Below are 17,481 nucleotides of genomic sequence, written 5' to 3'. Positions count from 1 at the left end.
TTTGAAAACAGACGGGAAGAATTACAAAGAAGGAGTGGAAAAGAAAACCGTGCGAGTGGTCCTGGATGTGAGTTTGTTACTGAGAATAGATCAACAACGACTTCATGAACATTTCACAGTTTTCAACTCAAAGTGCTCACACAAAAAAGGTCGCTTTGCTTTTACTCCAGGCGGCCGCCGGCTGCAGGAAGACGGTTTTAAAAAGACGCTCTGATAAAACCTGCCAGGTTGACTCAGCTGTCCTTTCAAGCATCATTTTGGGTTATTGGTCCTGATAATCACATGTCATGCACACAGTGGCTGTGAATGTTCTTACACGGCTCACACTGCAAGTCAACACACTTGTATCTAAATGAAAACAAGTATTATTGTTTTTGTTTGTTTAAAGGCTGATAGGCTGATCACAGGAGGGAGCGCTTCACTGTCACTGCTGTGCAGATCTGACAGACTCTGTGAGAGTGTGGGAAACTGATTGTAACCTTGGTATTTAGGATGGTGTGTTTCTTTACACTTATAAAAACACACACACACACACACACAATTCAGCATTGTTATATTGCGGCCATATGTTTCCCACCCTCAGTTTTCTCAGCCTGATTTCCAAGGCACATCTGGTCCTAATGAGGTGCGTGTGTGTGTGAGAGTGTGTGTTAGTGTGTGTCACTACGCCTCTCCTATCCAGCCTTTCAACATGGCCTTGTGTTCAAGTGGTGTTGAGTCTTTTACTGCCACCCACTGCTTTACAATTCAAACCCTATACTTTTAACTGTTGGATAATAGTGTGTGTGTGTGTGTGTGTGTGTGTGTGCGTGCGCTGATAGTAGTTATAAAACCACAGCTTATATTTTGTCTGCACATATCTGAAGGCCTGTTAATCTGTTTAAACAACTCAGATTTTCAGGCTTTGAAGGCGATAGCTGTGGAGGTTTGATATGACGGCGGTCTGTGGAAACAGATTACGCTGAAATGCTCGAGATTCACGCCGCAGCCGAGCCTCACACCAAAATGTGTTACGCATTTCAGCGTACATGTTTCATCCTTGATTCTGGGATTTCCCAGCACTCTCATCTTAAGGTTGTCAAGTTGATAGACACTTGAATACTTTAGATAACACAGCATTTACTTTGGTAACTCAAAAGCCAGAGGCCAAAATAACATTGTTGTTCGGGGGGGGCTAAAAATGTGCACAAACTCCGAAGTCATGACTGACATGGGCTGCAGTGACGTCAACGTTTGACGTAAGCGCAAATAGGACAGTTGTTTATCACATGCAGTGGATCAATATTTAAAGACAAATAACAGAGCTGAGTGGATAAAAGAGCTGGACTTAACCCACCTTTTCCTTTTTTTTTAATCCTGTTTCTTTATTGGCCTTTGCTCTTGATCATCGAGTTAAACTCCCTCTCTTCTCTCCCCCTCCCCTCAGGGTTCGCCTTCCCAGATTGGGCCTACAAGCCGGAGTCGAGCCCGGGCTCCAGACAGATCCAGCTGTGGCACTTCATCCTGGAGCTGCTGAGGAAGGAGGAGTACCACGACGTCATCGCCTGGCAGGGAGACTACGGAGAGTTTGTCATCAAGGACCCAGATGAGGTGGCGCGCTTGTGGGGGGCCAGGAAGTGTAAACCCCAGATGAACTACGACAAGCTCAGCCGAGCGCTAAGGTGAGAATCCCCACACTTCGACTTTCAATTCATGTGGTCAGCAGGCTGCGTATGATCTACGTTTCATCATCCTCCGTGTGAACTGCAGATCTACACCTGCCCCCTGTTTGAGTACTTTATCTGAATTCTTATTCATACATCTTTTTCCTGCATTCACTCACTCATTTTTTATGTTGTCGTTTGTTTGTTGAACACAGATGTGACACCTTAAAGCTACAGGTTCCACCTTAAGAAAGGGAACAGAAATCATGTCCGTCAAACACTTTCCCGTCCCGTCCAGTCGTTCACACACACAGACACCAGTTTGCACTTCACGTGACATAGTCATAAGAGTATTTTAAACCAAATAGACACGAGCAAAAAGGGAGAAAGTCCGAGAAGGCAAAGCTGCTGCTGTAGGATGACTGCAAACACAACTTGGAGGTTTGTGGTTTAGAACGAAGGAGGGCTCATTAAAATGTGCAGAAAAACGACTTTTGATGCGAGTTTGAAAGTAAGCATCGGTTCCAAATGGAATAACTGTCCTTAATAAAAAGTGATCACAGGATTGCGCGTACACACTCATAGACGCTCTTAGATTCAAACAGTGGACAGGACATACAGTCTGGTCTTTGCTCTGTTCTTCATGTTCTCGATGTGCAGAGAAAAAGTAGCAACAAAGACAGGAAAGAGAAGAACCTGCAGACAAACATCAACGTAAACAAAGCCGGATCAGGAAGGAATCACAAGACACCTTTTAGTAACCGTTAGCGACATTTACCTTGATATTAAGGTTGTTCCTGTCCACTATCATCTCCTCAGTAGTCAGATTGTGGGCTTGGTGGATGAATCTTGAATTACAGGCGCAGGTGTCATGTTGTTTTGAACTCCAGATGAACCAGGCTGAAGTCAGTAAAGCCTGCAATATTGATTTCATAATAAATGTAAATTTGTCAGGGAAGCGATAGCAGTGTGTACATTCACACAAAAACAGTCTTGCATACCAGACGTTGAACAAAACGTGTCGGCCTGTTCTCCGTCCTGCTGCTTTCTTTCTCTGCACTTCACGAGCTGTAAGAACCAGCTCACATGGCTTTTCATGAACGGAGGCTGAAGAGAGAAACCTGCACTCTCAGACATACAGACTGTTAACGCTGTCGATGAAGGACGTCTTCTCTTTTTAGGTTCCTTTGTAAAACAATTTAAAGATCTGGGAAACATCTCGAGACACTTGAGCTTTATTTCCAACGTTACTAACTTTACTTTGCAAAACATCAAGGTACTTTTCAAGCCATTTTAGCAACGTCTAATGAAAGGTATACGAGTTCTGCTGGAGCTCAGGCGTTCTCTTGCATCTTCCTCATCTTGTGTAAATTAAAAAAGTCCATCCCAGCTGTTTTAAAGGAGCATAATCAAATCAAAAAGTCCTTTTCTCTGTTTACAAACGTGTGGAAATGTTTCATGGAATAACTGCACGTTCAGTCACGTAAACGAGTCCAGTGGATGTTCATCCTCCTGCAGAAAATATAGGAAGCAGGTAGAACGGGGGAGGAAAAGCTGCTGTCACTGTTTCCGCTCTGTGATGCAGAAGCTGTAAGTTCTCAGGATAGAAAAAGGCAAAAGTTTGAGGTGATAGTAAGTTTACAGCCTTAATGTCTGCAGATAGACCAACCACTGCAGATAAAAGCTGCTCCAATGTCGAATGTTTCTGCCTCTACATTTCCAGCAGCAGCACTGAGGTAGTAATGTAGTTTAACCTTTTCACCATGCACGATTCAGTCTTTGTAAAATGGTCCTGAAAAGGCGTCAGACAGCGACGCTGCGCTAACCTTTCTGTTAGATTCCTCGACGTCCAGGTGCAAAGAAGTTGGATGTGACAGGCGAGAATAATTGTTGTTGTTGTTGTTGTTTAGTCGTGAGTTGTGCATCTGCGCTGCGTGCTTATACTCCAGGGTGACAGCAGATATAGAAACAAACACCTCCAGCGTGCACAGAACACATGTGGGATGCTGCAGAGTTTTATTTAGCTGCCGGTCTGTTCTCTCGTGTACACACAAACGCACCGCTCGCCGTCACTGTCACCTCCTGTGTTGTAGGTTGGTGTGGGTTATAGTTTTCCATGGTGATGACTAGTTACATAGCCTCATCACACACACACGCGCGCGCGCACACACACACACACGTACACTTAACACCTTGTTATATGTCAGCCCTCCTCCAGCCCATCTGTGTCTTGTTTGTTGCTAAAAGCTTTTCTTGTCTCCGGCTGCATATTTAAAGACTCAGAACCTCCTCTGAACCTGTATGAGGGCATTTAATGATCACAATGTGATCCATTATATATGATGCTTACTTATGTAATATATCATTATAGCTTTATTTCTATGATTAATTGATCAGGGACAGCGCAGACTTAACATGGTTACATAAGGATGAAACGTTCAACAGATGGAATGTAAACTGAACCAAATATAAAAACGACTCTTTTAGCAGTTTGTACACGTTGAAGACGTTTTGTCTGTGCACACAAAAAGACTTTGTTTCTATAAAGTGTAGCTGAAAGATGCATTTCATTCCTTGTGCGTTAGCCGTGCGCTACCATCACCTATCACCAGTGTCATTGTGCCAACAGGCACAGGCTTCAGGTTCTCTGTAAGTCTGAAGTGATGCAACTTGTGGAACAACGGGCATAATCTAATGTTAAAGAAAGCCTGTTAATGCACAGAGAGCTTTGTTCTCTCACAGCTTGTGTCATTATGGAGTGTAAACCCCACAGAGGTGTAGCAGAAGTTTACAGAGCAGGTGAATGCAGGAGATGGGACTTTGTTCTCGGCCTCAGCCACTGTTTCACTTCTTACTTCAGCCGGAGTTTTTCATATAAAGGAAAGGCTGTTAATTAATTCTGAAGTCTTTACATGAAGGCGCCGGCTCCGTCACGCGTGAACTCTTTGATTGATGCTCCGTCTTTGAAGTGTGTGTGTGTGTGTGTGTGTGTGTGTGTGTGTGTGTGTGTGTGTGTGTGTGTGTGTGTGTGTGCATACAAAGGACATGTGTTGAGAGACGCACACATCTATCTGCGTGTGTGTTAAATACATAAGAGGTCGAGTCTATACTGTCAAAGTCCTTTCTAGTTTATTTGAAGGAAGTTCAAATGGTCTTCAAAGAGCAGGAGGCCTGGAGCGAGCCTGGGCCCAGTATGTGAGACAGGCTGTCCCCCACATTGACTCAGTACTGTGTGTGTGTGTGTGTGTGTGTGTGTGTGTGTGTGTGTGTGTGTGTGTGTGTGTGTGTGTGTGTGTGTGTGTGTGTGTGTGTGTGTGTGTGTGTGTGTGTGTGTGTGTGTGTGTGTGTGTGTGTGTGTGTGTGTGTGTGTGTGTGTGTGTGTGTGTGTGTGTGTGTGTGTGTGTGTGTTCACATGTATGTGCCTTTTGCCCGACTCATTCACAGTGCCATCCATCTATCCTCCCGGCTGTGAACATTATGTCCTTTCAGCTTTTACTGCACAAACAGTCCAGATAATGTTAGCACCTGCTCGTCGCTGTGCGTGGACAATTAACATGTCCTCTTTATTCTCACCCTCACTTTTTGTGTGTTTATACTTTTAGCCTCCACCAGATTAAAAATGACACAAACGTAGTTGTAGAAAGAAGAAAAAAAAAAACATCTTCAGTGATGTTTGTTAAAGTGGCGTCCTCTGAGAGTGACCACATAAAAAGGTTTAGAAAGAAAATACTTTTTCTTCTTTTCTACGTGAAGTCAGAAATGTGTGTTGCGTGTTCAAACGTGCCGTGAAGAAGGTAAGAAGCACGTTTAAAAACAACCTGTTGACAGGCACAAGAGAGCCAGCTCTTACATGAACGCCAACGCTCTGAATGATACCAGAGATGAGGACGTTTTGTTTGATACTGATGAGGACGGTTTTGATGCTGCCGCCTCTGGTCACTTCCTGTCTGCACCCGTGTGTCCGATCAGACTTAAAGCCGTGGTCTCCTCCTCCTCTCGCTCCGTGCTTGCATCCTTCTTCCTCTCAGCGTCTGTGTAATGACGTGTTGCACCGGGTCGTTTGTGAGGTTTACTATTGAACGATCAGATCGGCGTGAACGCCGTCAGTAAACAGCCTGGAAATGTCTCATCTCCTGTTGGAGCGGAGCCGTTCAGTCATGACTTCCATGTTTCCTGCCTGCCTTTTGTGCTGCTTGTTGTTCATGTGCCTGCTCCTTTGTGTGTGTGATCCTGTTTTTGTGTGTGCCCTGTCGTCCATGTGACGGTGTGGGCGGCGGGCCGTGCGTGCGTGCGTAGTATTCATCTCCATCAGAAGAGGCCCTTCACTTATTGAGTCATTAAGGGGCTGGATGAGCTCCTGCTTCTCTCACTACAGCTCTGCATTGTTTTCTATTGAACCAAACACCAGTGACTAATCCTGCGTTCACACTGAGGCAGAGAACAGCTGGCCACGGCTCCCGTCATTGTGACAAACGTTTTTCAACCGTCACTACTACTGCAGAGACGCTGTAAGAGCCGTATCTAGTTTACATGTTGACGATGCTCAAGGTTGTGTTTGCAGCGCTGTGGAGAGCCACAGAAAGGTCCGGTAGGAAGGATTTGGACTTGGCAAAGCTGGAATGCTTTTTGCAATTGTTTCCTTGAGTAACTTTTAATCCCACTTGGAGAGAGTGAGGGGGGATTTAATGTCGGGAAATCGGATTTGTGTGGACTTTAATTTAGCTGGATTTTGAAAGTAGCATTCCCTCAGTGCTCCATCTGCACCCGCCCTCCTCCCCTGTGTGCTCCAACAGAAGCCACGCCCCTCGTTTACATGCTTTAAGTGTGGGCTCTCAGCTGGAGACATGTGTCCCACTGCATTTTCAAGACAATCTGTGTTTTAACAATCAGAGTCTTCCCCCGAGCTCGCCTCTGCCTGCTTCTCGTGGAAACGATGAATAACACGTTACATCTGCAGAATGAAGTGGCCAGTCTCGTCTGAATGAGAAACTCTGACATACAAGTTTTTCTCAAACAAAATATGAATGTGGGTTTGTCCGGAGGCTATCGGTGAGTCACAGGGAGCCATTTTATCTTTTTAGATGAGCTGTCAGCTGCTTGCTATTCACTCCTGTGTGTGTGTGTGTGTGTGTGTGTGTGTGTGTGTGTGTGTGTGTGTGTGTGTGTGTGTGTGTGTGTGTGTGTGTGTGTGTGTGTGTGTGTGTGTGTGTGTGTGTGTGTGTGTGTGTGTGTGTGTGTGTGTGTGTGTGGACGATGACTAATGCACTCTCACTAATGGAGCCTCCTGTGTAAGCCTCAATCAGAGGCGGCTCGCTCACATCCTCAAGTAATCACACAGCGAGTTTGAATGTAACCGTGTGTTCTGATTGGCTGCAGGATTTTTTTTTTTCTTCTTCTTCTTCAGTTGTTTGCAAATGTAGATTTACCTAGTTACCGTGTCTGGTGTTTCATGGATAACACTTCCTGTTTTATTATGAACTCTGACATCGTGCAGCAATCATTACGGAACAAGTGAAGTCAGAGTGTCGACATGTTTGACAAAGATTCATGAATTCACAACAATATCGATGTAGTGGTTTGTGCAGGCGCCCCGTGTACGGGGACTTTAGTCCTCCAGGAGGGCGGCCCGGGTTCAAATCCGGCCACTGGCTTCTTTTCTGCATGTTTGATCTCCTACAACAACAAAAAAAGTTCCGTTTTATTCTTTCTCCAAGAAGCCAAACCCGCTGAGCTGCAAATCAAAACGAATCAACAGGTTGATCAGGGTCATGACTAATGTCTGACGAGACGAACAAAGCAAAGACAGGCGTGTCTCAGATCATGCAGCTCTTTTGATTTCAATGCTATCTTCATTCAAATTGTTATTATTATTATTTCTGAATAGAAACCATGAAACGAGACATTAATTCAATCGCACCCTCGCCAACAAACATCTGCCACTAACTTAATCCAACCGTTCTTAGACAAACAGTATTTGTTGTTTTTGATGACAGGCCAGCTCCCGTTTAAAATGCACAAACACGTTCAGGCACGGCTTCGAGATGTTGCCCTGATCTTGTGCTCCGTCTCTTTTACTAAAACATGGAAATATGGCTGAAGATCTTTTCTTTAGTGTGTCTGTTCATGATCTGATGCTTGTTAGTAATGAAGTAAAGCGACAGAACATCAGACATTTTGGCAGCCTTAAACTCTGTGACCAATCGAGTCTCTCGGGTTTATTAATGGTCCACATGCGGGGATCAAACAGGTCTATGAGAGAATAATGAGTGCAGTGATTTGTTGATCAGTTTGAATAATGACAGCGCGGCTCCAAAGCTGTGAGTCAGCTGGAAAAATGTGCTTCATAGTAGCAGTGGTGGTTAATCATGGTTTCACAGGTTGTTTTTTTGAAGCCATTTGGTGAAATCAAGCTGTGGTCATAATCGGAGACTTACGACATGTTGTGGATGATGCGTTTACGTCGCTGAAAGATAACACTGTTTCCGTCTGTCTCGTTTCAGATACTACTACAACAAGAGGATCCTGCACAAGACCAAAGGGAAGAGATTCACCTACAAGTTCAACTTCAACAAACTGGTGCTGGTGAACTACCCCTTCATCGACATGGGCTCCGGTACGTGTCCCGACATTCCTGCTGGTTAAAGCAGCACTTACTCGGCTCATTTAGAGAGAGAGAGACTGTGATTATTAACGAAGCAAATAAAGAGATGTGGAGCAGGGACGAAGTGATCCTCCCTCTGCACCGCTGTGTGTGTGTGTGTGTGTGTGTGTGTGTGTGTGTGTGTACGTGGAGCTCCTGCTGCGCCGTGCTTCCCTGAAGACCAAACTTGATGTGAATTCACAGAGAGGGACAAAAATATGACGCTGCTGCAGAGTCGATAAGAACGTTCAAAGACGTGATGGCGGCCCGAGCTGTGTAACAGCACCTGTGAGAGATGTGGTCATTGTAATACTCTGAATGTTAAAGCAGCCAATCACGAGCTGATATTCTCTCTGAGGAGCCTGATGTGGCTGAGCTGCCACAATAAACTTTAAAGATGAAGACTTGTTTGAGTTTTGCGTCACAATAAACACTTTAGGAGGACTTCAATCACCTTCCTGGATTTCTAAGTTAATTTCATGCAGCCGACTTGAATAAGAAGCATCACAGTCTCAGGCGACAGAGTCTTGGACGTAGTGTGTGTGTGTGTGTGTGTGTGTGTGTGTGTGTGTGTGTGTGTGTGTGTGTGTGATGTTCCTGGGTTTTGTGCTTGTGTGTTTTTTAAGACGTCCCCGTGTGTCCCTCTCCTCCCATCCCTCACGTCGCCTGTCGTTCTGGTCCCGGCCACCCAGTGCAAACACGGCCCATATGCTGGGTGACAGAAGTGCACGGCACCAAACTTTAATTATAGCCTCCGTGTGATGTGGTCGGCGCGCTGACATGTTGTGATACGACGGTTACACACACGCAGACAAACTTAAGTCCATCTGGATTGACGCTCCACCAGAGACCCTGACAAACACACACTTTCCCCTCATCGTCTCTGACACACATGGCCGTTAGATGTGTCCTTTTTTTTTTTTTTTGTACTGAGAGACCCACAAACACACTGGAAAAAAACAGAGGAACCCAACCCATGTTTGTGATGGCAGCGAGAGCGACTTTTCCAATATTTAATTCTGGCACGTGCGCGGATGCCAAGAATTTATTGCAGTGCCACAGTCTCCTTGGCAGGAGAGCGAGGGAGAGGAGGGGCTGAATCAGGGGGAATTTGTGGCTTTGTGTAACCGAGTGTTTTCTTTCTGAGGGCCTGTGACCCTCTGGGTAAAATAGTTGGATTTATGAGAGACATGTGACCGACCCTCTTTAGTTACTTTTCCCCTTTCTCTTTAGTTTAAAATGCTCGTCTGCCCAAAAATATAAAAACACTTTTCTTCCATGGCAGCTCGTACTGAGTTCTCAGTTATCAGAGTTTCCTCTCTGAATACAAAGCAGGACGACATTCACACGCTGATGATGGAGACAACTTAAAGGTGTTTTCCCTAAGGACACACCGGACATGTGGCTGCAGGAGCTGGGGATCGAACCCCCAACCTCTGAGCCACAGCCCGAAACAGAAGCATCTCCTCTAAAATCTAATTTTTCAATAATCCCCTTAAAAAGATAATAATAATTAAAACTGTGTTCAAACACTACAAAAAAAAAACGTGTGTATCTGAAACTGATATTTCACCAATCAAAACAATCCTCGTTTACAGACACGATGAGAGAAGAGTCTGCTGTAGCAGCTTCTGTGGAGAAACACAAAGTCTCAGGCAGGAGGGCGTTCTGCTTAAAATCTAAAGAGGAAGGAGCATTTATTAAAAGCTCATTTATTTTTTGTTTCTTGTGCAACTTTATAATCGTGATCTAATATTTAGACTTCTCTGGCATCACTTTCCAAACATCCTCTTTTTCCCGTCTGTGCTGTCATTTCTTCTCATTGGTTTGTGACCCTGCTGACTTCTCCTGGTCTTTGTGTGTCGCAGGTCGAGGAGTCCCTCAGAGCGCCCCTCCGGTACCAACAGGAGGCACTCACTTCCGTTTCCCGCCCTCCACGCCGTCAGACATCCTGTCCTCCAGCGAGGAGCTGCGCAGCCCCGGCATGTTCAGCAGCGTGGCTCGCCGCATGGCCCGCGGCTCGGTGAGCGACTGCAGCGACGGCACCTCCACCAACTCTGAGCTGGAGGAGGCCGTGGGAGCCGAGGAGCGAGGCGTGGGGCCAGACAGGGGCTTCAGGGGCCTGCTGCCCCCCCGCCTGCCTCATGATTCTCTCTTCAGGGTCTACGGCGGGGCCCACAACCCTGCTGGGCTGCCCAGACCGGCCCACAGAGTCCACCAAGACCCCATGTCTCCATTCCCTGTGTCCCCCCTGCCCGGCCCTGGAGGTCTCTTGGCCCCTACTCTTTCCCCAGCCTTATCCATGACCCCCACTCCCCACCTTGCCTACACCCCGTCCCCCTCCCTGTCCTCCCCCATGATGGGTTCCCATTTCTCCTTCAACCCGGAGGACATGAAGCACTACCTGCAGGCCCACACCCAGTCCGTCTACAACTATCACCTCAGCCCCCGAGCCTTCCTCCACTACCCCAACATCGTCATCCCTCAGCCCCACCGCCCCACCCTGGAGAAGTCGGCGGCCCACCTCCTGCACGGCCCGTCCCTGCCGCTGTCTCACCCGCTCAGTCAGCAGCAAGGAGGCGGAGAGGACGGCCAGCAGCAGCAGCACCCATCGCCGTTCAAGTTCAAGCTGCAGCCGCCTCCGCTGGGGCGCAAACAGAAAGATTCAGGGAGCTCATTGGCTGCTTCTTCCTCCTCCTCTTCCTCCAGCCAGTCATCCCCGTTCATAGGGTCGGCTCATTTAAACAGCGCAGGGCCTCCGAAGATAAAGGTGAGACTGCAGACTCAAAGCACAAAATGTATCATTTATGTTCGTGATCAACGTCCAGTCAGGGAGACGCTTACATTGTCTTTGTTCCCTCCCTGCAGGTGGAGCCCATATCAGACATCGAGTCAGAAGAAGAGGTGGAGGTGACCGACATCAGCGAGGACGATGAGCTCAATCACAACGAGGACGATGACGGGGACATCTTCACCCGGACCGCTCATCACAATCACCACCAGCTGAACAACCATCACCGAGCGAACGGAAACAGGCTCCCTGCTCCGCCGCAAACCAGCCCCGAGGAAGACCCCGACGATGACGTCTTCAAGACTCCCGCCACTCCCATCGGCGTCAGCGGCCCCGCCCTCCCTCTGCTCGCCCTGAAGAGCGAGCCGGGTCAGGCGTCTCCCATCAGCCCCGGAGGCACGCGTTGCATCCCGCTCAAGCTTCGCTTCAAACGCCGCTGGAGCGAGGACCAGAAGATGGAGGCCGACGGGGAGAGGGACGAGGCGGAGGACAAGAAAGTGAGGGCCGACGGAGAGGAGGAGGCGGAGAGGAAGAGAGAGGAGGTAGGCAGGAGAGGGGGGGAGATGGAGAACGGGGGAGGAGGAGGTGGTGTTATCTTGGGGTTGATGCTACCGCCTCCTCCCACCCAGCGCAGAGCGAGCTCAGAGCTGCAGAGAGCTACGGCGCAGCTGTCTCTGGAGAACACGGGCTGCTGAGCGTCACGCGCACACGCGGGCGAGGACGACACCGACACACAAACCCAGCTCTCTGAATCTTACACAAACATAGATCTACACAGACCCTCATGCCCCGCGGCTCCTGATCCCCGCAGACGTGATCTGGTCTGACAACGTGAAAACATCTCGTTTAAATCGTTTGGCGTGGCCGCAAACGTCTTTATCACCTTAAAGATCAGAGATCAGATTAGAACTGATCTTTTCACCAGCAGTCTCTCGTCCCACTGCGGCTGCATATTTCAAACGTTTGATTAAAAACAACCAGAAGCTTCGGCCTGGTTGTCTTCTGTTCCCAACACACATCTGCACGTTCAGCTCGTCTGCAACAGGTGACTGGACAGCGATGGTCAATGTAAAACTATAAACACAGATGTTTATGTAGCCTCTGTCTTACTGCACCGCCTGTCCTTAAAAGCTGCAGCAGAGAACCTGTTTTATTCTCAAACTGAAGAAGGAGTGACTCCTCGTCAGGCCGTAAACCTCACAGCCGTGTCTCAGCGCGCGTCTGCAGACGCAGTTCAACCCTGAAGAGTGAAAACTCTGACTTGTACAGCGGTGGATTTGATGAGTTTCCTCCCCCATGTCTGGCCCACTCGAAGTCAGTGAGCCATTATCTGTTCTCCACCTAACGTTACTAAGAAACACTTTCACCAGCCCTGATAGAGATTACAGAAGTGCCTCTCTGTCTGCTCCCATCAGCATGCAGTCACGTACAAGATGGAGGGCAGTGAGAGGATGTAAAATGGATCTTAAAACGATGAAGAGGAATACTTTTTTTTTTTCTCCTTTCAAGAGCTGATTGAGAAAGAAACCCTCCAATCAGTCTTTTTTCTGCAGGAAGCAGCTCCGACGCCACGCCGACCGCCTCGTCCTCAGCTCGTCACTACGGCGTTGAAAAAGACTGGGAACGAGGGCGGGATCCCAGAGAGCGGTCGAACCAAGACGTGACGATGAACTCTGACCTCTCGCGCGTCTCAGCGTTCAGAGACGTCTGACAGCCGGAGAATTTGACTCGGTTTCAAAATGTACAGAAGATAAAAACAAAGCAGCCGGATTCTTCTGCTCCTTTTTCTCATCACTCGTGGAGGAAGCAGCTTCCTGCCAGGCTGTAATCACACACACTCGTCTCTGGACGTGTGTGTGTGTGTGTGTGTGTGGACTCGAGGACGCGAGGACGCTGAGGGCGTGCGTCCCTGCTCGTGTTTTTCTCCCTCAAACAAACAGATCAGCGGCTCTCGTCTGCATCCCCCCCTCTTTGTTTCCTCTCGTTCTTTTTGATGCTCGTGCCTCTCAGACTCGGACAGTATTTAGTTGTTTTTTTTTGGGGGGGGGGGGGGGGGGGGGGGGAGGGGGCGGGGCTTTTGCAGTGATCTGATCATGTGACGTTTCAAGGAAGAAACGATTGGCTGAGTGTTGAGCCGGCGAGCGGGAAGCGTGTATCGAATGTTGAGCATCGAGGTTAACTCAGGCAAGCCTTCACTGAGATATCGATAAACAAATTATTTTTACTACAATGTTTTAATAACTCCGTTTAACTAGAAGAAGAAAAAAAAAAAAGCCCATTTTAACGAACAAAGAAAATATAAAATTGTGCCTTTTTTATGAATCAGCCCCCCCGACACCCACACACAGCCGACATGCCTTCATCTTTTTGTAAAAGAGACACAGAGTAAAGTAAATCTACACATATATATTTTATTCAATTATATATTGAATTCAAATATTATATTTCAATATGGTCATTTGATACAAATCCGAGGAGACTCCTGCTATTTTTAACGGTAAAGATGTGTATATATTCTAACGGGCATATTATTATTAATACCAGTGTAATTCAGCCTTTGCCTTCTCACCCTTGCCTTCTGTCGACCGTTGAGCTGCAGCCACAGAAGCCCGCCACTGTCACACTTTTATATTTATAGAGTTAAAAAACAACAACAGTTATTGAGCGTTCAGGGGAACGAGGATTTAAGAACCACCCGACCCGGGTCAAGTCATCTGAACTCTGTCACAGCCGGGCGGGGCTTACAGAGTCGCAGCCGGGCGGGGCTTACAGAGTCGCAGCCGGGCGGGGCTTACAGAGTCGCAGCCGGGCGGGGCTTACAGAGTCGCAGCCGGGCGGGGCTTACAGAGTCGCAGCCGGGCGGGGCTTAAAGGGTCACAGAAATAATTAATTTGTCAATGAAATAATAATGAACCCCACCCGTCTGCAACAGTTTGACCCTGGTGTGTAAAAACGGTCTCGTGTGTTCAGAGCAGACTGATTCTGATTGGACGACACGGACAGCCTGATAATGACTGGCCTTCAGATTGAGAGTGGAGTCTGCGCTCAGCTCACGCTCTGTGTGATCACACACACACACACACACACACACACACACCCCATCCTGGTTAGAGTGAGGCTTTACTGTGGCAAGAATAAAGGGAAACATGACATCACACGTGACATCAGACGCCCCCACAGTCTCTCCGGGTTAGACGGCAAACCATAGAAACTACACACATTTACTCACACACACACACACACATACAATTAAACACACATTTACTCACACACACACACTCAGGCACTATTAAACACATTTACACTGAACACACACACACACAGGAAATGACATCACAAACCTCTGTGGAGAGAGAGAGGGACTTCCCGTAATCTGACTCCATCATTTTGAGCTGTGTGTGTGTGTGTGTGGTTTCTATGGTTACGGCCTTCCACACATAAACAATTATTTAATGTGCTTTGCGTTGGATAGTCTAAAGTCCCTGCCTCGGTTACAAAGTCCCAAATTAGTCGTGGGACGCGCTCCGTGCTGGTGTGTGGATGAAACGCACGCCGTCGTTTTTGATAAAAGGTTAAATCTCTTTTTCTCTGAAATCTTTCCTCGTGGTCGGCTTCTTCCTCCTCCTCCTCCTCCTCCTGCGTCTTAAATCAGTCACTTATCGTCAGCGGAGGTTGCGTAATGAGCCTGTGCGGAAAACACTCGAGGAAAGTTAAAGGACATAAATGAGAGAGAGGAAAACAGATCGACCACGTGAAGCTGAAGGTTCCACCTGCGCTGCCTTACCCGTCGTCTTTGTAGAACCAGAGAAGAGTTTCCCCTCATCCTCTTCAGACATATTACTGTTACTCTGTAATTATTATATTATTAACCTTTTGATTCTTTTGTACCCTCTTGGACGGCCCGCTCTCGTCTCCATGCACGACTGGTTTTTCTGAGTTTTTTTTTTTTTTTTTTTGCACTCTTTCCCATGAACTTCAACCAGTTGGCTCCAGTGCAGTCTTTTCTTTTCATTTTGTACTCATGCTGATTTTATAACCGTGTTACCATGGACAAGAGGAGGGTCACATAATCCCCAACATGATATACAGCAGGGGACGAGACGTTTGTTTTCATTTTTTTCATGTTATGTATATATCTTTTTTTTTTTTTTTTTTCCAATTGTGGAGGATTGTGTAAGAAAAAAAGAGCTTTGTACTGTTTAACCATGTATTATTTGTAATGTTCTCTCTCCGTCTCTCCTCTCTCGTTCCACCTCGGCGGCGAGCTGTCACTCCAGAGGAGGGGGCGGAGACTTTTTTGTTTTTATCATGGAGGGAACCGCCTGTACTTCTGTTTCTCTTCTATCTGTTCATCTTCATTTGTAATTAAACAATAATCAGGGTTCATTAAAAAAAAAAAAAAAAAAAAAAGTTCAAAATGGATGTCTGTGTTTTTGTCCTTCTTTAATGTGGAAATAAACTATTAAAGGCGCAGTGTGTAGATTCTGCCACCAGGAGGCTCTCAATCAAAAGAGCAGCAAAAGGCTGGCGGGGAATCACGGGAAGACGACCAGGTGAAGCTGAGCCTCTCATCAAAACCTCAAACTGTGACCCAGATGTGTTTAGACCTCACGCATCGTGTAACACGTGGAAACAATCGTGATGTGAAGAACAGTTTTCATCCTCGACGTTCATTCGTCATCAGAGGGAAACGGAGTCAAACATGTTCAGTGTGTCCGCTCAGGGCTTCTGTAGAATTTGTTTGGTCTTAATCTTTGATATGAAATCATCGGGGGTGCTGGGAGCCAAGTGTTCAGTACGACTACCCCCATGTACGGAGACTTTAGACCTCCGAGCAGGCGGGCCGGGTTCAAGTCTGACCTGCAGCTCCTTCCCTCCCTCCCTCCCTCTCTCTCTCTCTCTCTCAAATATCTGACTCTGTTCAGTCTCTGAACTAAAGGCACAAAAAAAACCAAATTTTCAGACACTTTTTAGCTCTCTCTCTCGAAGGCCTAAAGAAATCTAATTAAAAGGAACACGCTAATAATTCACCAGAGTCCGACCTCTGCTCTCTCATCGGCCCGGTCCTGCCTCTCCCCTCTGGAAGCTTCGTGCAGCCGCAGGTCGGACGTGATGGATGTAATCGTCCCCGTCTGCGAGAGAAAGACCTTGACGGAACAGATTTGGTCGTGACAAAGGGAAACATTCAGGAGGCTTTTTTCTGTGCGAGGACATCCTCGTCACATCTCCGCCTTGGTTTTAAAAGCAGTCATTTGAACACTTGTCTGGTGTCCCTGAGCACAGCGCTGGATCTCATTGGCTTCAGCTCCTCGCAGTTTCACTCTGTGAACCTTTTCTGTTTGTGATGCTGATTGTTTCTGCAACATGAAACGCTCGGAGATCCACCCACCTCATGTTTTCACTTCAGCCGACATGAGAGTTTTGATTACTCACCAGACTGGCAAATCTCTTCCATACAGGATGTGAGTTTATCTTCTGCTTCATCTCATGGTTTGAATCAGGCTCCGGTTTGTCCCCCCCCCCCCCCCCCCCATCCCTCCTCACGGGATCTCTCTGCTCCTTGTTTGGGTTTGATCAGAGGGGCAGAATCTGCTCCTGCTGCACGGCTTATTCAGCTTACATTCAGTTTATTCTCTTAGGATTTCTTTAACCCCCCCAAATAGCCCCGAAATATATCTTTAAAAAAAAAAAAAAAAAAAGCACTTTGAGTTGAGTAAACTTACGAGTACCTGTTTTCATCCCGTCAAATATTGTTTTCATGTTGACCATCTTACAATGTGGAAGTCCTTTTATCAATCTTAATAAGAGCGTCAGTTTATCTTAACGTGGGTGGATCAGTCTGTAACCATTTAATCGCCTTTTCTTTTCTTTCTTTTTTTTCATCTTCTGGTTTTCTTCCTGATAGAATCTCTTTTGTTGCTCTTAATAAAGATCATCGTCATTCTTCAAACTTGGTCAGTAAAGGCCAGAGAGGAGGGAAAAGACCCTTCACACATCCAGAGAGGGAACAGAAATGTCAGTTAATGTAACATCTGATTAAATTGGGATTAATGTAAAGCTTTTAGGACTTGTGTCCGAGGCCGGTCTACAGTCTGAGTCCCTGCTTCGGCTTGTAAACGATAAAGTGGAGTTATTCAGTGTTCTGTTGTACTGGGAGCATGCTGGACTAAGACTGGCTGACTGGGAGGAAGGACTTCTGGTATCTGTCGCTCATGGAGCCGCCTGTCAGATTCGCCGTCCTCCTCCTGTCTCCCACCACCTCCACAGGGTCGAGAGGAGAGGCCTGCTTCTTCTTCTTCTTCTACAGTTTGAGCAGCCTCTTCCTGTCTGAAGCTGTGATGCTGCAGCAGCATGTAAGTACCGATGCAAGCCTTCATATAGCTCATTTTATATTGTTCCAATTCACT

At 47.0% G+C, this 17,481-nt stretch overlaps 2 protein-coding genes across 3 annotated transcripts in view; one reads left to right on the top strand and one right to left on the bottom strand.

Moving 5' to 3' along the window:
* erf (Ets2 repressor factor) overlaps positions 1-17,431 on the top strand; it is a 39,234-nt gene extending 21,803 nt beyond the window's left edge. The window contains exons 2-6 of one of the 2 annotated variants that reach the window (XM_079368120.1): positions 1,427-1,661; positions 8,144-8,256; positions 10,152-11,053; positions 11,152-11,616; positions 17,342-17,431. In XM_079368120.1, the coding sequence (XP_079224246.1) occupies positions 1,427-1,661; positions 8,144-8,256; positions 10,152-11,053; positions 11,152-11,616; positions 17,342-17,386 (1,760 nt within the window). In that variant the 3' untranslated portion in view covers positions 17,387-17,431. Of the gene's footprint in view, positions 1-1,426; positions 1,662-8,143; positions 8,257-10,151; positions 11,054-11,151; positions 13,766-17,341 lie in introns of those variants that run through there. The other variant, XM_079368119.1, reaches the window with a different exon arrangement.
* bmp8a (bone morphogenetic protein 8a) overlaps positions 1-17,481 on the bottom strand; it is a 165,784-nt gene that overhangs the window by 80,056 nt on the left and 68,247 nt on the right. The window lies entirely within an intron of this gene.

Source organism: Symphodus melops (assembly GCF_947650265.1).
Source record: "Symphodus melops genome assembly, chromosome: 18".
Taxonomy (NCBI): domain Eukaryota; kingdom Metazoa; phylum Chordata; class Actinopteri; order Labriformes; family Labridae; genus Symphodus; species Symphodus melops.
The sequence above is the reverse complement of the archived record's forward strand: the minus strand, read 5'-3'. Positions and strand labels throughout refer to the sequence as shown.